General features: G+C 43.5%; 2 protein-coding genes across 4 annotated transcripts in view; both read left to right on the top strand.

Moving 5' to 3' along the window:
- The first annotated feature begins 11 nt into the window (after positions 1-11).
- LOC123763639 (uncharacterized) lies at positions 12-9,683 on the top strand. Its single transcript, XM_045750894.2, has 5 exons — positions 12-198; positions 5,653-5,938; positions 6,379-6,543; positions 7,953-8,321; positions 9,034-9,683. Exons 1-5 carry the CDS (start codon positions 172-174, stop codon positions 9,258-9,260), a joined length of 1,074 nt encoding a protein of 357 aa, XP_045606850.2. The 5' UTR covers positions 12-171; the 3' UTR covers positions 9,261-9,683.
- Positions 9,684-14,257: 4,574 nt separating this feature from the next.
- The window catches only part of LOC123763638 (anoctamin-7), an 86,897-nt gene continuing 79,544 nt past the window's right edge, over positions 14,258-21,610 (top strand). For all 3 annotated transcript variants that reach the window (XM_069304351.1, XM_069304354.1, XM_069304353.1), the window contains exon 1: positions 14,258-14,495. The gene's annotated coding sequence lies outside the window, so the exon portion shown is untranslated. The remainder of the gene's footprint in view (positions 14,496-21,610) is intronic.

Genomic DNA, 21,610 nt, shown 5'->3' on the forward strand with positions numbered 1-21,610 from the left:
CCCGCTGTCCCCGGAGACGTCAGTTGGCTACTGGCTGTGTGAGAGCTGTATTCCGGGTTCCTGTACCGTTTATTCCTTGGACTGTACCTGTGCACAAGTACAGCTTGTGGGCGCTCGAGCCCAACGTCTCTACAGCGTGACTCTTGTCTAATATCAGTCTAAGCCGGCGCCATGGTGTCCTCCGGCCTGCTTGTTGCGGTAAGATGAAGTGGTTGGCTACTTCACCATGTTCTTGATAACCATTTCTTAAGCCATTCTAACGCCTCCTTGGGATGACTTTACTATTGCGGTTCTCTTCTTGAACACTTGGCTAATTCGCAGACGAGGAGTCACAATAACGTGGTTGAAGTATGTTGACCAGACCACACACTAGAAGGTGAAGGGACGACGACGTTTCGGTCCGTCCTGGACCATTCTCAAGTCGATTGTGTCGTCGTCCTTTCACCTTCTAGTGTGTGGTCTGGTAAACATACTTAAGACTAGTTTATTAACTCTTGAGTATCCAGTTGACGCTCTGCTCCAATTGACTGTTCACTGATAATACAACTGCTTAACAACTTGCCATTGGTCGGTAACTGGTAGTTTGAGACCTTGCGAGCAGCTGTGCTACGATGGTGAGGTTTGTGGTGAAGGACAGATAGAGCCACCCAAGAGGCGGCACAGGTAGCCCGTACAGTTGTGGTGATTGAAATTGAAATAAGTTTATTGAGGTAAAATACACAAAGGGATGAGGCAGCTCGAGCTATTCTCACCTCGTTCAGTACATCGTGTTAATACATAGACACACATCACAAACAATAAACATATTACCGAACATTCTGAGATAAATATATACATTTCCTCCTTGACACAAGTAGTTGTGGTGACGGACTTCCTCTGTCAATCTCTATGGTTAAAGTTACCAAGAGCTGACAAACCAGCAGGTACTTTAGTTATGGACAATGTCCAGGGCTAAAGTAAGCTACGTGTACATCAATATAAATATGTGTATATATATATGTGTATGTATGTATGTGTATATATGTGTGTGTGTATGTGTATACTAAATTGTTCTGGGGGACAGGAAGCCCTTGTGTACACACTAGGCTTGTAAAGGGGTACTCCCCCCCCCCCCCACACACTACGTAGCAGTACTGACCCCGCCCAGGAAACAATCCCACAGCAAGTTCAGTAAACAGTAAGAAGGTACCCAGGACTTAAATGAATGGGTGCATTAGGTGAAAGTAAATATACTCAACCATTTGTCCCGGCCAGGATTCGAACCCGGAATTCTCGATTGTGCGTAGAGAACGAACCCGGCTATACTATTGGAACCCTCGTCTAAATTAGATATACCTCGGTGTAGACATTTCCCAGTGGTAGTGAGACCCGTCAGTATATAAAAGTACACGACAATCGGCATTAAATTACCTGGCGGCCATGAAAGAAGTTACAGTAGATAGTTATTTCGCAAACCATCTGGTTCATCAGTCCAGCAACCAGGAGGCCTGGTCGACGACTGGGCCGCGGGGACGCTGAGCCCCGGAAGCACCTCAGGGTAACCTCAAGGTGACCAGGGTTCCAAGGTAGGGACCTCTCGGTCTGCTCTCCCAGCCGGCACGAGATTATGTATTTATATATACAAAAGTTCCTACATTCTTGTACAGCCGGCAGCACGCGTAGCGTTTCGGGCAAGTCCTTTACCCTGTGTTCCCCTGAGTACGACCCGCCGAATCATTTAATTAGGTACCCATTTTATTGTGTAAACAGGATACAGTTAAGGATTGACACCCAGTCAATCCAACCCCGGCCAGGATAAAATCAGAGGATAAAGCGCTCGCGAAACGCTAGGAATGTCTTAACCACTACACCACGGACTGTCTAATCCCTAATAGATGGTCAAGCCTAAATTTTTAGATAATTTGTGGGCAATTGATTCATGTTTTAGCAGTCCCCGTATTCACCTAGCTGTGCTTGCGGGGGTTGAGCTTAACCCGTGGTGTGGTGGTTAAGACACAAGCTTGGTGTTTCGCGAGCGCTTTGTCCTGGGTTCGTATCCTTGCCGGGGAGGACTGACTAGGCGTCAATCTTGTACATTTATACTGTTGTTCAGTATAAGCATTTATACCATTTCCTTTTGGTATTGCCATGCCCTAATCCAACTTAGCACCAATACCGTGAGTCTATCTTTTTAATGTCTCGTGTGGCACTGTATCAAAAGCTTTGCTAAAGTAAAGGTACACATCACAAATCTTACACTGTCAACTGCCTCAACTATGCTGGAATAAAAAGATAGCAAATTTGTTAAACATGAACGGCCATTTGTAAAACCATGTTGACTGCTTTATTAGTTTTTAAAAGATGAAAATGAATGGTATTTCCAATTATCGATTCAAGTAACTTTCCCACAATAGACGTTAGGCTAATTGGCTGATAGTTTGATGAATGTGATCCATCTCCTTTCTTAAAAATTGGTACCACATTAGCAACCTTCCACGACTCTAGCACTCTGCCTGACTCTAATGATTTATTAAATATGGTAGACAATGGATCGCAAAGCTCCTCTTTGCATTCTTTAAGCACACTTCATCCGGCCCTGGGGATTTGTTTGGTTTGAGTTTTACTATATGTTTAATATCATCCCTGGTAACTGTTAGATTAGTCAACCTGTCTTCGTCCCCGCCCACATTCACTTGTTCGGCTGAAGGCAGTAAAGTTCTTCTTAAGTAAATACAGATAAAATATTTATTGAAAATGCTACTCGTCTCTTCATTATCAGTTATCTTACCTGTCGGTTTTTAATGGACCTATCCTTTCCTAACCTTTGTTCGATTATAGAGGATTAAGGACTTGGCCGATACGCTACGCGTGCTAGCATAGCGTTTAATTAAAATACTAAACACACAATTTGTGATCAGTAACTTTTGAAATAGGTGAGGTATGGGCGTGTTGACCGTAGTGTGGTTGGTGTGAGGGGGTGTGGCTACACCTTAACACTTTAAGAATAAGCAGACACGGCTCCATTGTCTGGTGACCCCTTATTTACACCTCGGTCATTACTTTGAAGTTAATTATACTGTTGGGGTTTATGTATGAACCCGACACTCTTGATAGACGGAACATAATCAGACTGACCAATTTAATTTTAGGGATATTGGAGGACCTCTCTCATCTCCGGCAGTTTCTCCTATTCCACACTGCCTCTGCTTCACCAGAGATTTTGTAAATTCGGGTGACATTAAGAATGCGATGGCTGCAATGAATGTACGCGCCTATGTCTGGAACTCTGCGTTTTGGTGGCTTTATTTAAGACAATTAACCAATTGCAATATTTTTATCTTATTCATAAAATTGTCCGACATTCTCAAGTCGGACAATCGACTTGAGAATGGTCCAGGACGGACCGAAACGTCGTCGTCCCTTCACTTTCTAGTGTGTGGTCTGGTCATCATACTTTAGCCACGTTGACTCATCGCCTGCATTCATAAAATGAGTTGGTTGTCAATTTCTGAGCTCGAGATTACGTTTAGGTATTAAATAAGTTTACCCATAAATATTTGCGTTTTCTGTTAAATATGAGGGTTTTCTTATTAAGAGCGGAAACATTTATATTCTTTCAAAAGTTTAATAATTTATATTTTGTAAGTTTATTATGCACTACATTCCCGTCCGGTGAACATTAGTGGGAAAGTTAAAAGGTACATATTGAGCTCTCAGATTGAACCCCAATATTTAGCAAAGTTAGTCTAAAGAAGCTAGTTAGTTCACTAAAAATTATCATATCAACAAAGTACACACAGAAATCACAACGTGATGTCAAATGAACAAGTCCACAAGAGCTATGAGGGTTCGAACCTACGCACGGGATGTTCCCAGATGCGCCTTAGTCAACTGTACCAATATATGGTACATATTGTGATTTAATTTTTTTTTTACGCATTTTGATATACCTGAATAAACATTTGACATGGTTAACATGTTTGATCGAGGCCTTGAACCTTCGAGGCCCTTGTTGATTTGTTTATATAAAGTGTTCAGAAACTCCTAAAAGTTGTCACTTTAGCTAAACAACTTGCATACGGGGTGAGCTAATTTCATAATTTGATCTGCCATCACACACACCGGCCCATCCAGTGGACAGCGGTGGGAAGCTTACATTAACAGCCTGAATTTAAGTGAGCCGCTAACGTTAGTGGCCTCGAGGACAGGAAACCGGCGGCTTGTCGAAGGCCATTTGTGGAGTTTGTATACAACTTTTGAAAGGCCTCAATATCATCTTCATATCCCACGTTACAATAAATCTATCATCGCCAAATCGGATAATGTGACTGAACAAACCACATTTCTTCAGATTAATTTCCGTTAATGACTGTTTGAACCAGAATATCCATTAATTAGCTCTCTTCTCTTTCAAACGTGTGGGTAATGGGATGTCGCCCAATCATTTTATTGCGAACAGTGATGTAAAGTATTCATTGTTTGCCGCCATTTATCGTCCATTATAACCCGTTGCGTCATGCACATAGTAGCAGCCGAGTGAGCTGTACTGTGTCTTGGAGCCACACTCGCCTCCAGGGGTGTGGCTCCAACTTCTCACTAGAATAATCAACTGACAAATGTCGTATGAACGTATTTTTAATATATTTATAACTGAATTTTGAGTGTTCATTAGACAAAGATGGTGCATGATGTACATAAGTGTAAGATTTATCGGCGCTGCCTGACACGCTGAGCAGCATTAGGTGTAGCCACTCACCCGGTCAGTCCTGTGCGGGCGGTGGCGCGAAATCATCTTTATTTCTGGGCTTGGCGTCCCCGCGGCCCGGTCCTCGACTAGGCCTCCTTTTTGTTACACATCCCCGGGACGCAGCCTGTAGCAGCTGTCTAACTCCCAGGTACCTATTTACTGCTAGGCGAACAGAGGCGTCAGGGTGGAAGAAACTGCCCATTTGATTCCTCCTTCACTGCGGATTAGAACCCGGAACCTTAGGACTACGAATCCCGACCGTTGTCCACTCGGCTGTCAGGCTTCTAAGTTCAGGTGGTGCTGAATTTAGTTTGAATACTTCACAAGTTTAATTACCCTTTGAAAATGATGCCCCGATATTCTTTTAAAAATGTCACCACCTCTGCCATCCATACCTCTATCCTGTCAATTATAACCCCTACGGGTCTACAGTACATAAAAGGTGTTTGTTAACGTTTTTATCTACTTTTGTGAAGCTTCCAGTGACTCGGTCTATTGTTCCCCACGAGCCGCCACTGATTATAACTTGTCTCGTGTGTTTAATGGTAGCACGCAGCCTTTTGTTTCGGTTGACTTGTAGAGACATAGTCCGACTTTAGGCTTTTTTGAAAAATTTCTTTCGTAGTTTCTTTTGGCAGATTTGACTTCCTGGGTGGCAGAACTTAATGTCCTCTTATATATATTTTTGCACTGTTGTTCATTATACATTTATACCTTCTCCAGAAATGTACTTATCTTAGCCAAGTCTCCCAACTTTACCTGCTGTAGGTAGTGCCTGTGTCAGTGTGAAGTTTCCACCACCATCAATGTAAATTGCTTATTTGGTGGCAAGTATAGGTTATATTTAAAAAATTTTTTATAATTTGCTACAGTAATTGTACTTTGAAAATTAAGATAATTCTCCCTCATTTGGATATACATTTCAGGCGTTTGTGTTGGTTGTCATGTCGGTGTCTGGGGACGTAGCATTTGCCGCGACGCCTCTGCTGCCCCCTGACGCCGCGACGTCTGGCTCACGAAGCGACTCCATCAACACCTCCAGTGCTCCGGCGGCGACACACTCCAGGACTGGAGGCGCAGAATTGGTGACGACGCTAGGAGAGAGCCTGCCTGGAGGTGAACAGGAAGATGGTGGCAGGGAAGAGCGTGACGAGCCCTTCCTCCCCGGCATCTTGACACACCTATCTCTCCTTGAGGAACGTGAGGCAGAAGGTAATATGAAAGTGTGGTGATGACCAGACCACACACTAGAAGGTGAAGGGACGACGTTTCGGTCCGTCTTGGACCATTCTCGAGTCGATCTCGCAATCGACTTGAGAATGGTCCAGGACGGACAGAAACGTCGTCCTCCCTTCACCTTCTAGTGTGTGGTCTGGTCAACATACTTTAGCCACGTTATTGTGACTCATCGCCTGCACATGTGTGGTATACGGAGACAGGCAAAGTCCTATGAGTTAGGACAGCGTAGAGTATAGATTATGCAATATTTAACATTTAAATCACTTGCCACCATTGTTTCCCATGTTGGAACTACTGTAGCCCTCACTGCCAAACAGATAACCCACAATGACTCCCCCAGTGCCTTCACCAGATTTTTTTCTCTGGCGTCTCGCCGCCTAGGACACGCCTTGCTAACATTTACCTGGTTTCAGTGCCGCGGTGCCAGCAGCCAGTCCAGACGGGGATGTGTCGGGGGATGTACCGTATGTGGTACTACGACACCGCCACCACCACCTGTACCATGTTTATCTATGGCGGCTGTGGAGGAAACGACAATAACTTCCTGACGGAGGCGCATTGTCGCGCTGCTTGTCCAGGTGGGTCATTGGTGGCGGGGCCGGGTGTTAAGTTGACATTTTATGAGCTCTCCAGGCAGACTAATACACAACCCAAATTAACAAATTGATAAATTTAACAATCCGGTACTGCACCGTTATTTGTAACAGAACTACTAGAAAATCACATCAGAGAAATCACAAAATCGACTTTGCCCCCCCCCCCCCCAAAAAAAAAAAATCACAACAAATTACCGAATTATTGAACTAGTTGTACAACTAGTTATGACTTTCATCTATTAGAAAGAGGAAATAGAGGTAGGTTTCTTGATATAAAATATTAATTTGTATATTTTGAATTTTGGTGAAAAATTGACTAGTTACTAGTTAGATATTGCATTTAGGGTAATTGACTTAATTTCGTAGAAGCTAAAAAGTTGGCGTAAAACACTAGAGGTGAGTGTCGCTCAGGCCGCACTTGCATTAAAGTAGAATTTGGTTTGCTTTAACTTCTTTAAAGCCAGCCAGCAGCCGGATGAACATTTTAAAGATTAAAATGGCCGAGTGGACTCTTAAATTGCCAAATAGTTTTATTTATATTTAATGTTCTTTTATTTATGAAATGGTTCTGCGCTCGGTGCTCCCAGTGTATTAGCAGGATTTTACTAAAGATGAATTAGACAACATTGGTGCCGAGGCTGGAGGTAAACATTAATCCCTAGGCTGCGCCGAAGGCAATAAAGGGCTGTTTAGTGCCCTCGCCGGACAGAGGCCAATGTTACTAGTGTCGGTCATTCCCATGGTGTCTCTAGATGTAGAGCGGCAATAACGGTGCCAACGGAAGTAGTTAAGTGATGCCTAGCCTTCCCACGGGTAATAGTGACTGTACCAGGAGCCCTGATTTAATTTGTTCTGGGCACTGGGTGAGGACTCTCTTGAACCCCGCTGACTAGTGTTGCTTGTGACCAGTTTCCTGTACCGGTGACACAAGAGGGCGAGAGGCATAACTTTCGGACGGGGGAGCCCAGCCCAGCCCGTCCTAGAAGAACCGTCACAAATGTTTTAAACTGCCGTAAGACTGGTCCACGAATAGAAAAAGTAACAGGCCGTAAATTTAGAGAGCCGCTATGATTTACAGTAAATCATATATCGACGTTGAGGATTTTTAGTCTAAATCATTTCGAGAGGACAAATTGCATCGTCAGAGTTCCTCACTCTGCTCGGGAAGACTTGACTTTCAATCCTTCTGGGACTGGGATCACATTAAGAGGGGGAACGGCCCTTTCCACCCCCCCCCCCGTCCCTCCGAAGTAGCGTTGGTATATTAACCCGTAGTAAATGCCCCACAATGTGAGAATTGGGAAGTTAATTTTATAAATTTGAATATAAATTAGTAACTCTTAAGGGTGCCAAGATTTTTAGTCTCTCGCACGTCCTCCATTCATCCCCAGACGTGGTGACCTGCCCAGAGGACCCGAGCAGGACGTGTCTGGTGTCTGCGTCAGCCTGCGTCAACGCGACTTGTCCAGCGGAGCCGGATGCCATCTGTCGCGTGACTCCGTGCTCCTGTCTTCCCGCCTTCGTCAACGAGGTTGGCGATCCCGTTCGGTGCGAAGAGCAGACGCCTGCCCCATCACCACCAGCCCCATCCCCACCTGCCTCATCACCACCTGCCCCATCACCACCTGCCTCATCACCTGCCCCATCCCCACCTGCCTCATTCCCACCAACCCCATTCCCACCTGCCTCATCCCCACCCACCTCTACCCCCACATTAACAGAGATAACCACCATTACGCCCACGACCTCTGAAGACGAAGGTAATGGTAAAGAGTTGTTAATGGAGTATTTGAGGGATAATAGTGAGGTGAGGGGCCATGGGTGGAGGCTGACTTGCACAAGGAAAGCCTTGTAAAAGAGAAGACATGATTGACGATTGATTGATGAAGATTAAGCCACCCAATAGATGGCACGGGCATGAATAGCCCGTGCGCATGATTGACGTGTACAAATGAGTAAAATAGTTTAAATAAAGGGCAAACGGAAAAGGTTCTAAAAAGCTAATCCCGTTAGGAAACTTTCACACCCTCTTTTTATTACCTGGTTATTGCTCTACCTGGACGGTAGAGCGACGGTCTCTGTTTATGCAGGTCTGCGTTCAATCCCCGACCATCCAAATGGTTGGGCACCATTTCTTCCACCTCCCTTCCCAATCCCATTTAATTATCATATCTTCCAAGTACCATATAGTCACAATGACTTGGCGCTTTCACTAATAATTCACTAATCTGTGGAACAATCTTAAATAGTCATCACTTAACCTATCCACACGATCTCAACACCCCCCCCCCATTAATTCACTGGGTATTGCAAGGGTTAGGCTTGAGTGATGGGTTTTGAAGGTAAAAATTAATTTGGTGGTTCTCTTGATCGTGGATATCGCTATACAAGAAAACACACATTAACGACTTGGAGAAAGTCGGGAGGGGTCCGCGCATGTGTAATAACTTTCAGTAATATTTTCTCCTACAGTGGACGAGCTGCTGTGGGTGACGGTGGTGTGTGTGGCAGGAGGGGTGATCCTGGCGGGGGCGATGCTGTGGGCGCTGGTCCGCCACTGCAGGCTACACCACAAGGGCTTGTACATCATCTTCCTCGCCACCACCAACACCGACAGGGAACTCTGCCCCGCCAAGCAGGTCAACGCTCTAGACTCCACACCCGGCAAATTCAAAGAGCTTTCCCACTTCCCAGTATGAGAGGCAACGCCGGCGACGAGACGTCTCTTGATAAATGTTTCTAGTTAAAGTTTAAAGCACGTTTATACGTTAAGGTACTTAAAACTGAAGTGATTATAGATGTTAAATTTAAATTTTCCATTAACTAATGTTTTAACGGAGTGGAATACGGCAACATTTGTTTTAGAGGCGCTATTTGCATTTAAGATTTTTAAATGTTATTAAAACTAGCATTAAAACGATCACACTGATAGTTTATCATGGATTTTTTTTTAATTTTGAGAAAGATGTGGCATGTTAGGCGACACTGGCAGTGAGAGGCAGCACAATACCTCTGGTAAAGTCACTGATCAAAGTTATTGTGAGAAGCTCAAATTTTGTTCAAAGAATTACTTGTGCATTTTAATTCTCTGTAGATTTGTGAATAAATCTTTCCTTTTTTAATGGCATTAAATTCACCTTACGATGGGCGTGGTTTAGTATCGTTAGAATTACAAAGAATGTGTCTGTTCAAAGTTGGAGGCTTGCAGATACTTGACGCTAGCCTCGCCCATTTGTGTAAGAATACATGTTTTGGGGGATGGGACAGTCATAGGCTGCTTGGGGTCGGGTCAAGTTATATGCTTTAAGAAACATTAGCATTTGGACCCCAAACTTCCCCCCCCCCCCCTCCCCTCTATGAGATTTTCATGGTAAAGTGCGAATTGTTTGGCATTATCCCCCCCCCCCCTCTCTCCTTCTCCCCTCTTAAGAGTTTTTAGTAATATTATATTTTGAGACTTGAACACTTGTTTGTGCTTCTTGATCCTTTCCCACTTTTCATTAGTTACCACAATCCGTTCTCGCAAATTTAATAAGTCAATATTGACTTATTAAATATGTGCATAGGTGACATACTTAACATAATAGATACCCTTAAAAAGATTCATAGAAAACACCGACCTTACCTAACCTTGTTAGTATCTTAAGATAAGCATCTTATAGCTTCGTAATTACAATTATTACCTAACCTATAATACGTATAGGTTAAGTAATAATTGTAATTACGAAGCAATAAGATGCTTATCTTAAGATACTAACAAGGTTAGGTAAGGTCGGTGTTTTCTATGAATCTTTTTAAGGGTATCTATTATGTTTAGTATATCACCTATGCACGTAGTTAATAAGTCAATATTGACTTTACGAATTTGCGAGAACGGGTTGGTTACCAAGTGGGTATGGGGGTAGAGTGGCTCAAGAGGTAGATACGGTGAAGTGGGTAAGAGACCCGGGTGCAGCCGGGTATCCCTTGTATACAAATGCGTCCCAAACGTCTGACCATACAAGTGAATTTTTTAAAAATATAACGTGTATTATTTACATTATTAGTTGTATTGTAACTGACTTAAATTATACTTTAAAAATCCTAATGGTTTTTTCATAAGTAACCTATGGCCATACTTGTGTAGGGGGCGAGAGGGATAGATGGGAGAGGGGGGGGTGTGGATGGGAAATGTGGAAGGACGGACTATCCCGGGTACCGCTGGGAACCCCTCCTAGTAATATATATATGAAAAGTGCGTTTTAAAACGAAATAATTCAAACAAAAATTTAGCAGTTTATGCAATAGTCTAAATGCTGATTGTTGGCAGATTTAGATTTATTGAATTTTGATTTTTTGGTTGAAAGATTAGGATATATTTTGGGTTGGGTGTAATTCCAGGTGGAGTATGTCAGGACGGAGTCTGAGGGCCTCGCATGCCTCTGAAGATCCTGGTGATCATTTATCCTGGTGTTAAAGTAAGAATCATGCGGGTACAGGGCGACGTCACGGAGGGTTTATAGAGTAATGCTTGTCTCTGGGATGGTGGTCCTGCCATGATATATTATAGGGGCCCTGCAGTGGAATATTGGTCGGGGTGTGTATTGTCACGTGTGGGAGGTTGTGTGTGTGTGTGTACTCGTCTAATCGGTGTACAGATTCCCGAGTCTGTTGGGCTTTCATATCTACATTCGAAACCGTGTTCGGAGTCTGCCTACGCTACATCGCTGTCTAGTGCACTTTATTTGTTAACTACCCTGACGCTAAAAAAAATTCTAGTCTATGACTCGCTTGAGTACTCTTGTTTCCACCTGTCCCTTGCTGCATGTACCCCCTATGTTAAGCCGTCTTTATCTACCCTATCAAGTCACCCGAGAATCCTGTATGTGGTGATCATATCTCCTCTAATTCGTGTGTTTCCCCACACACCTGATTGTGCCGTCAGGTGTGTGAGAGGGGGGAAAGGTCACGTACCGTCAGGTGTTTAGGAAACTTCTACTCCACAAGCTCTGCCACAAGCAGAGCTTGTCTGAAGTTACTTGGTCTGAAAGGCTGTTGGTGTGTGCACCCCGCATGTTCGTGTCCCTCCAACAACCCGGCTTCTCCAGCACTTGCCCCGGGAACCTGTCCAGCTGTTTACTAAAACTTACGCTTGTCCTGTAACATTTCTTGGTTGGAGGAGGTTGAGCTGACAAAGCGGCCTCCCAACACGAGAGTTCTCGGTACATCATCTTTAAGCCATTAAAGTCAGCTTTTCAAAAGCCTATTGAGGAAAATTAAAGTTTTATTTCTTTAATTAAAGCATGACTGCTGGGCTCTACGAAAGCCGACACAAATTATTATGTTCATTAACATAATTAACTTACAATTTTGCCTAATTTGAGTAATTAAGTCTTATTAGAGTGAGGATGATGCTCGTATTCACTATCAAACAGAAGAGACGATCATGCACAAGGCCATAGGTTGAAACTGTAGACTGAAGCGCGCACAAATTTCATATTTACACTCAATTTTACAATCAGACATTATACACGATTCAATTTACGAATTTGTAAATGCACCTTAGTATTGTTCACTACCCCACAAGGCACGGATGGATTCGTAAGAAATAAAACTTAAAATTTGTTGTCTATTCCTGAAATTAGGCAAGCAAATTTAGAATAAATTGTTCGGCTATCGTCTAGTACACCAGATACAAGGAAATGGTTACATAGTGGATTGTACAGCAGCTCGGGTCTACAATCTTTTTACTGTTTACAAGCTGAATATTCTGGTAGTGGCTCAGCCTCACTAACCTGCCAGATGTGCCTATAGTCAAGATGAATTAGCGCGACCACATTGTCTCGTCCGGTTACTGCGCTGACCATATAAATAATAATAGACAAGTTGATTTTCAATACTGCAGCTTTTAGGTCTTTTGATCTTTTCTTAGTTCTAATAAATCTGTAGCAATCTCTTTAATGTGAATATTTTTAATTGCATTAGATGGGCCAAATCAGTGTTTTTTTTTCCTGCAAGCCTACTGGCCAATCGATGTACAAAGTCATGTTTTCCAACTCTAACATAAGACGGGATTCACACAATTTTTCATTAACAAATGATCAGCGTTGGGAAATATTCAAATGTTATTTAATATTGTCAACTACTTCAGCCATTAATTGCGATGGTTATTCAAAGACTGTAGAACAGGCACAAAATACCACTCCGCCCCATTGAGTTTAAAGTACTCAGTGAGTAGGTAAACACCTAATACCTCAGCTTGTGAGAAACGGAAACGACTGTTAAAGTCTTTGACCTGAAATATGACACGATTGAGAGCAATTCTTCCAGAGACTTTCAGTTCTTTACACATACACATGGGTCTGAATTTTTGAGTTAGGTTTAGGAATTGGTATTAGATATACTAAACATAATAGATACCCTTAAAAAGATTCATAGAAAACACCATCCTTACCTAACCTTGTTAGTATCTTAAGATAAGCATCTTATTGCTTCGTAATTACAATTATTACTTAACCTATACCTATAATAGGTTAGGTAATAATTGTAATTACGAAGCAATAAGATGCTTATCTTAACATACTAAGTAGGTTAGGTAAGGTCGGTGTTTTCTATGAATCTTTTTAAGGGTATCTATTATGTTAAGTATGTCACCTATGCACATATTTAATAAGTCAATATTGACTTATTAAATTTGCGAGAACGGGTTGCATTATGAGACAGTGTCCATTTTTTTAAGATTCCTTGTGAGAGGCTGATTTGATAGGTGAAGCAAAGGGTGGCTAGGGACATCATTCAGTAAGCTCAAGGTATTATACGTTATACCATCCTCACTATGGGCAGTTTGTTTCCCCTTCTGCTGTTGTCTACTCAAATTGGGTTATAACAAACTAATCCGTTAAATCTGGCAAGACTAGGCTATTGCAATATTAAAAGTTTGTTAATTTTGGTATTATTTAAATGCTGCTCTATGTCTGGGGGTAAGGCTGAAGTTTGAAAGACACTAGGCCATTGAGTTAAGAGCATATCCGTATATCATGCAGACGTATGCTGAACTGGGGGGATGAAGACTTGGCAATATTTTAAATTTCGCTTCATATCTCCGATCAAGTTGTAGTTCTATTGATACATTGTAGGAATTGCTCCTAATTTGTAGTCTTCATTTAACCCATAAATTATTAAGGTCGCAAGAAAAAAAACTCTTATTGGCATTGAGGAATGGTAGTACATTTTCAGCTGTTTTCTGCATGACTTACGGAGGTGGCAAGCCTAGCCTCGTGCCACAATCGAATGATAGGATTTCGTTCATTTATTTCTCATTGTTTGTGTATGAACTTTCTTGTTGAGAATTGCTCCAATATTGGTGCAGGATTTTGATTTGGCTTATATGAACAAAGTATTTTAAATGGATGGATGGAAAGGGAGGTGGATAGTAAGGTGAATGGGGGATAAGGAGGTAGAAGGTGGATAATGGAGTGGATTGTGAGGTAGAAGGTGGATAATGGGGTGGATTGTGAGGTAGAAGGTAGATAATGGAGTGGATTGTGAGGTAGAAGGTAGATAATGGGGTGGATTGTGAGGTAGAAGGTAGATAATGGGGTGGATTGTGAGGTAGAAGGTGGATAATGGGGTGGATAGTGAGATGGATAGCGAGACGGGTAATAGTGTGGAGGCGAGCTGGTACCGGGTGGAGAGAGCCAAGGGATCGTCAGTGAGACACGAACTGCAGGCGGGGGCGCACCACGCTGCTCCTGGGCTGCACAAACGCACGCTGTGTTCGGCTCCTTCCCACCCTGACTTGATTGATCTCTTAACAAACCTGTACTCACAGCGGACTAACACCGTCTCGAGATGGATTTATAAGTGGATCAGTGTTCAGTAGGACGCCTTTTGCCAAAGCTTTATAATTGCCATCCAAGCAGCGACCACTAACTGCCATTGAGCACCAATTAAAGGTTGGTACTGCGAGCTTAATATAATTTCCTTTCAGATGCCTTTACGATAGACAACGGTTATCGTAATTTTAATAAGTCCCAGCACGTCCGGTTAACGCATAGCTTGGTTGGATGAATCTTGAGATGAATAGGATGAATCGTGATTGATTCTTCGAGGCCTGGTGGTGCTCTCCTGACGGTATAGGCCTCGAGGAAACATTTTTTGCAATGAACCAAATCTTGCATACTCTTGCCTAGCTGCCATTGCTATTTAGCATTACTCGGCACCTCTTACTAAATCCTTTCAGCCTCGTATGTCCTATGTGAAATCCTTTTGACTTAATGGGTTATGGCTGCCTTTGTGATTACCATGCTAATCAATCATAAAAATGGAGGAGTTCTGGCTGTTAATGGTGCAGCTGTCATGCGCCGCCGCACTGTCTGTGCGGTGTGACTAAGTTAGTTAGTGTGTTCACAACAGCAGCGTCACTATTAATGTGATGTATTTTGTGGTATTTGAATAGTGTTGGTTCTCTAAGGAAAATGTGCGAGTGTGTTGACTAATGGTTTCTTGAAGTGTACCGTTGGGTGTTTTGTGTTGCGGCTCTTGAAGTGTACCGTTGGGTGTTTTGTGTTGCGGCTCTTGAAGTGTACCGTTGGGCGTTTTGTGTTGCGGCTCTTGAAGTAATCATTTTTGTTTTCCTAGAGTTCTTAATCTGGGAAATTCAGATTTAATTTGGGATTTCAAGATATCCAGATTTTAATCTGGAATTAATCTGGGATTTCTTAATCAGCATTTAATATAATTTGAATTGATTGTTGTACTGGAGTAACAGTATTCGACAAAGCAAGTAAGATATTTACATAAAATATGTGTATATTTACGTGACGGTAAAGAATCATCTGTCTATAAATAGATGTGCATGACATGGGCTCCTTCCATTGAGAGAGGGGGGGGGTTATCAGGGTAAAGCGCCAAGTCATTACGACTATATAGCACTGGGAAGGGATCAGGATATGGATTTTGGATGGGACGGGGGGGGAGAGTTCTGTTTCCACAATAAATGATTTGAGGTGATCTGTGTTATTGGCCACTCCATTCCACATAAATTATAGCATGTACTTACAGCAGCTATTTTTCTGCTGTAAGTACAAAAATACTTTTACGTACAAAAATAATGTTGCAGTTAATAATGTTAAGGTCTTGTACTTTCATAGAGCTTACACTAGAACTGTTTTAGTCGTATAGCACATGTACGATATCAAGACTAATGTAGCGCACATTAGGCTATCGTATAACGCGTATATCAGACATTAAATTGATTAATTTGTATCTTGGTCAGGGTTAAGCTATCGTCTTTAGTTACGGTTCCATTTCTAAAGTATGAAATTTCGGTCAATTAAATAATACAGCAAGTGAATTTTTTGGGTCCAACAGTGTTTTATGTTTGTCAAAAGAGTTGCAATAAGTATTATCATTATTGCAGGGTGGAAGGAAGACGGTTTAGTGTGGGCAAAGTAGAGTCGGTGCCCACTAGGTGTGTGGGGGGGGGGAAAGATAGCACTCCACAAGGTGTGTGAAAATCGGTACAAATGGCTAATTTTCTGGGCGTAATTATCTTAAATTAATTTCATCCCAAATTATCTTCTCATAGAAAAACCAAAGCATATATTCATGTTTGACTAATCGGCACAAAATACCGTAGTGAACCCTTCAATAGAAAACTTTGTAAAAACGTTGAGATTATTCTAAAATGAAGTTCCACGCGAGTACTCTAATGTGGACAGGGTTGTCGGAGCAACCCGTCCTCTTTAACAGTACACCGCATGATGACGTATAAGTCCCCCCTCGGGCCAAAAACTGACGTACTAAACATTATAGCGGCTCGCCAAATTGTCGTGATGTCCCGTTTTCTATTCGTGGGGTCCACGGTTAGGTTAGGTTCGGGCAATTTAGTGAACGCTCTAGAGGACGGGCTGGCCACAGGTCTTCCGGCAATGGGTAGCTTTTTTTTCTTTAGTAGCAATTAAGCCAAAGTGCTGCAAATGTTGACGTTTGTTTACTAGGAAACTAGCGCTAATTGGAGGGGCTGGTGACAGGAGGGCAGCAGCTTGCCGACACCCGACCTACTGTACTATTGATCGGTGGGAGGGACGGGGGGGGGGGGGGGGGTTGTGTCCACCTGTACTCGGCTGGTAGGATGTAACCCACTGTGGTGGTGGTGGTGGTGGTGGTGCACTTAATGCCTGGTGCGTGCACACGGGTCCACCCTCCCCCACACCACTCACTCTCCCCCTCCCCCCCCCTGTATGTGTGTCTTCTCCTGTGTGTTGGGGGAGACGGGGGATGGTTGTAGGTGGTCGGCGGGTGTGTGAGAACGTGGTTGGTTAATGGGGGAGGGGGAATGAGAAATAAAAGATTGGAAACTACAGTGTGTAGACATTTTGGTGCGTAGTACTGTAATGTGGCAGGCTCTGACCGTAGACTTCTTTACGGTATGACTGGATTGCAGTTACAAACTCTGTGAGCAGGAACTACGGCACGATCTCCTGCACTACATCACCGAATGCCCAGTTATTAGACCTTTCAGACCAGTTGGCATGAGGTACCTGGAGCTTTGCAATTACTTTATTCATTCTCGTATTCTTGAAGATATCCTTACAGTGTACCCAAAATTTGCCAGTGCAGGCTACTAAACATATGGCCCTGTATGACTAACCATCCTGCGAGATGGGGACTTTTATTACCACTGCTACCTTATTCAATCTTGTGTTGATGATATCCTCAAAATGCTTCCGGAGTCTGCCAGTGCAGACTGCTTATCACTTGCCTCTGTATGACTAACCATCCTGTGTGATGGGGATTTTTTAGCATCACGTAGCTAGCTTTTTGACGCTGTACTCCACTTCATATAGTCTAGGGTAGCTGCACTAATGCAGATGTACCTAAATGTGTTAATAAAAAAATAGTCATTAGACCCATTAGTTAGACCTGCCAGTATAAGGTACCTGGAGCTTAACAAGTACTTTATATCCACTCTCGGGTTTTTGAGAATACCCGCACCATGCACCCGATGTTTGGCAGTATAGGCTACTTGGGGTGTCCGCATGACCCACCTCTCTTAACTCGTTGTGGACACCGGGGCTGTTAGCCCGCCTTTGAAACGAAGGCCAAAATGCTCCTTAATCGAGCCAACAAACCCGTTTGAATGCAAATTTCTCAACCTGTCCTCGGGCGAGGCTCGTTAAAGCAATGGCCGTCCCCCCAAGACACATTCATCAAATAAATGTAACCAAAGCCGTCAAAGATTGAGGAAAGATGTACACGTTCGTAAATACTTGCGTAAGTACTTTCGTGAATCTGGCCCCCTAGACAATTGCAGTTAACAAAACTCTGGCGTCGTGAAGGTCGTCGCTATAAACGAAGATCGGTTAACGAACAATTTTGCGAGGCTTTTGTATTTGTAGTTCGTGGATGGAACAGTTAGAGGAGCGAGTCTCGAACACTGGCAGTGCGAGCGAAACATTGTTAGAAAGAAGTTTAAAACTATTTACTAAAGAGATTCATGTGTTAAAGGGTTTTATCATTTACAAGCAGGTCGGGGCGGCTGGTGCCGGGTTGTGGCTCGGGAGCTAGGGCTCGACTCGCTATAGCTGGACTTAGGATTGTGAATGGTCACCATATGCTTCTTTGCTGGGGGTTTTGTTTATTAATAAATGGCACGCTTTAAGCCAGGGGGGGTTTCCCAAACTTTTTCCTGGCCATTCCCCACTTTAACCAGGAAATATATATTGATTTTCCCCACGCGACCTCCCCCCCACCCTCCCCCTTCCCCACGCGACCTCCCCCCCACCCTCCCCCTTCCCCACCCGACGTCCTCCTCCCTCACCCAACCTTCACTCTTAACCTTGATGTTATATAGTTTCACTACTTTACTTGAAATAAACATTGCAAAAAGATTTTATTAGTGACTAGCAATAATTAAGTAGACATAGAAATCACATTGACGTGATGTATCGATAAGGAATTCAGTAGGAGCCGTGAGAAAGATTCGAACCTATGCACTGGGTACTCTCAGGCAACGCCGTAGACCACTCCATCACGACATGGAACCCTAGATGATTCAGTTGAATCCCAGGTTACACCGCTTTTTGGTCATGCGGTGGTGTAGTGGTCCAGAGCGTTGCCTGGGAGTATCCAGTGCATAGCTTCGAATCCTCCTCATGGCTCCTACTAAGTTTTTTCATTAATTTTTAATAGACATGAAAACAAATTAGATTTAGAGATAAATTACGGTTCCATATCCAAATCTCCACATGCTGCCGCTACCATCACTGTCATCAACTGTACCTCACCGCCGGTCGGCCGAGCGGACAGCACGCTGGACTTGTGATCCTGGGTTCGATCCCAGGCGCCGGCGAGAAACAATGGGCAGAGTTTCTTTCACCCTATGCCCCTGTTACCTAGCAGTAAAATAGGAACCTGGGTGTTAGTCAGCTGTCACGGGCTGCTTCCTGGGGGTGGAGGCCTGGTCGAGGACCGGACCGCGGGGACACTAAAGCCCCGAAATCATCTCAAGATAACCACCAGTCTCTCTGTACCTCCGTGTGGTCCTACCACCTTTTTGACACCAGCTCAGTTGTCAGAAGGGCTGTTGTTGCTGGCAGAGTACACCCAATATCACACTCAACCCGGGGCGGCTTGCTTAGTGACTTTGACGTTATTAAGAGCGGGGAAGAAATGCTCCACTCACATGTTGATACAAATGGGATGAGCAGACGGTCTGTTCTCTCAAAGTACAGCATAAATGAGTAGCATTTAAAAAAACACTTTGCAAAAGAGCTGAAATTCCTAAGTTGTGGTAGAGTTCCAAAACATCTTGCAGGAACTCTGTACATACATGATCTACACCGCATTTTAATGGATAACTGAAAAGCAAAGTGTTCAGTGCTTGCCCTTCGATGAAGTTGACAGTTTTGACAGCTTGGCAGTGAGCATGCAAGAGCTGGTGTCGTCTTCGAAGCAAGAGCCTCTCTGTGAATCATGTCTTATCTCCCAGCCACTGTACGATTTTTTTAGTTTGACAAGTGTCAAGAATCCAGGCTTAGACACCACTCTACATACACTCTGGTTACATCTTTCCATAGTAGCCATTCTTTATCACGTAAGCTTTAATTTAGTTCCATTACTTGAATCCTTTGTTATCGTGGACGATAAAACAAACGTCCTCTATGCCGTCAAGTCGATTGTGTGAGGATGGTGATGGTGAGCGGAAAGTGAGCACAATCGACTTGAGAATGGTCCAGGACGGACCGAAACGTCGTCGTCCCTTCACCTTCTAGTGTGCGGTCTGGTCAACAAAACGTCCTCTATGCCTTGACCGTCAACGTATCTGGGGTGAGGACTGAGAAATTGACCATGTTAGTGGTCTCGTTTACTAGGCGAAAGTTCTTTGACATCTTTATCGTGTCAATCACTTGATCGATAATGTTCAACCATCTCACCAGTCACAGACTTGACAGTATTATCACATAGCGAGAGTTGCTTCATTTTCTTGACTGCACGATCTTTGAGGACACGTTTTGTACTGTCAAGTATAATGGCTTGATCGCGGTATCTCCAGTTGAGGGGGGAGTCTTATCTCTGGCAATATAGAGAACAAGTATACATGATGCATGTGTACTAAGTCCCCTTCGGGTCCGCTGGATGGTTCCGCTGTCTTCCTGCATAATTATGTCCAAACCATGGGATTTTTAGCTTCAACAATGTGCGACTTTGCTCTTAAATTGATGCGACTTTGCTTTTAAATTTATAAATAGTGTTCGCCTGTGTGGTCATAAAATAAATTTGTTCTCTAATAAACAATTTATAAAAATTATATTTTGGTCTCTTTCCCCCCCCCCCCCCTTGGAATGTCAAAATCCCTACAACGCCCACTTTAACTCCCTCGATTGGGAACGCCTGCTGTTAGCAAATAGCTACAGGCCAAACCACTTGAGTTCTCTGAATATTTCAACACTTCCTGTTTGCACTGAGCTCAGCCTTTTAGGGCAAGTTACCTCCTAAAGGCATTGAAATTTTCTAGTTCCTGTCGGCACCGCCAGAGGAAATGAAGGCGGGAAAAAGCCCCACCGCTTGATGACTGTTGAAAGTGCCCTGTAGTGAGCGTAATAATATTTATATTGAACACAAAAGACAAACGTCATATCTTCTTGTACAAAATAAGACACCCATCTGAGCCTTCCCTTGAATACTCCGCTCACTACCATTTACGGACAGACAGAAATATACAGGTTTCTGCTTGTTACTGAAACACACAAGTATATATATATAATTATGCGTTATGCTCAGTGTCGGGCCCCGCACAGGTGGCAAGAAGAGGGAAAAAAAAAAACACCCGCGGTGTTGCCATTAAAGGGTGTTTGTTTTTGTTGGCCCAAAGGACGAAAAGTATGGCAATTTGTATTGGTAACTGCGAATGTTGAAGCAGGAGTGTTGAGTAACAACAGTCTAGATCAGAACTACTACTTGCAACTAGTATAGCGTGTGTGTGTGTGTGGATGGGGTGGTAAATGCGTGTGTGTGGGTGTTGCATGCGTGCGTGAGGCTGTGTGCGTGCTTTGAGTGCGGTGTGGCTGGTTCCTGTGGGGATTTAGGTGGTTTGGTGTCGTGAAGGCGGCGAGGGGCAGAGGGCAATTCATCCTCCAGAAATGTTAGGTCCTATAGCTGTGTATATAATGCTCCAAATAAGAACTGATGTACCTGAAATGTTCACGTTTGTAATATTTTCTGTATACTAAAGATCATAACACTAGCTACCACAACCTAACCTATCCTTGGCCTAAATATGCCATCCTCTCTCTAAGCCCCTAGGGCTAATTTATTATACACATTTACTAAACTGGTCTAGCAAACGTAAGATACGGGTCTTGCATTTCCGCTGACTCTCTGCAAAATGGATTTTTTGTCGTCTCCGTTATCTTGAGGTTATCTTGAGATGATTTCGGGGCTTTAGTGTCCTCGTGGCCCGGTCCTCGACCAGGCCTCCACCCCCAGGAAGCAGCCCGTGACAGCTGACTAATACCCAGGTACCTATTTTACTGCTAGGTAACAGGGGGCATAGGGTTAAAGAAAC

This window comes from Procambarus clarkii, chromosome 52 (assembly GCF_040958095.1).
Source record: "Procambarus clarkii isolate CNS0578487 chromosome 52, FALCON_Pclarkii_2.0, whole genome shotgun sequence".
In the NCBI taxonomy this organism is placed as follows: domain Eukaryota; kingdom Metazoa; phylum Arthropoda; class Malacostraca; order Decapoda; family Cambaridae; genus Procambarus; species Procambarus clarkii.

Coding starts and splice junctions, on each gene's coding strand:
- LOC123763639 (XM_045750894.2), top strand. CDS start 172: ATGGTGTCCTCCGGCCTGCTTGTTGCG. Junction 199..5,652: donor CCTCCGGCCTGCTTGTTGCG/GTAAGATGAAGT, acceptor TATACATTTCAG/GCGTTTGTGTTGGTTGTCAT. Junction 8,322..9,033: donor CACGACCTCTGAAGACGAAG/GTAATGGTAAAG, acceptor TTTCTCCTACAG/TGGACGAGCTGCTGTGGGTG.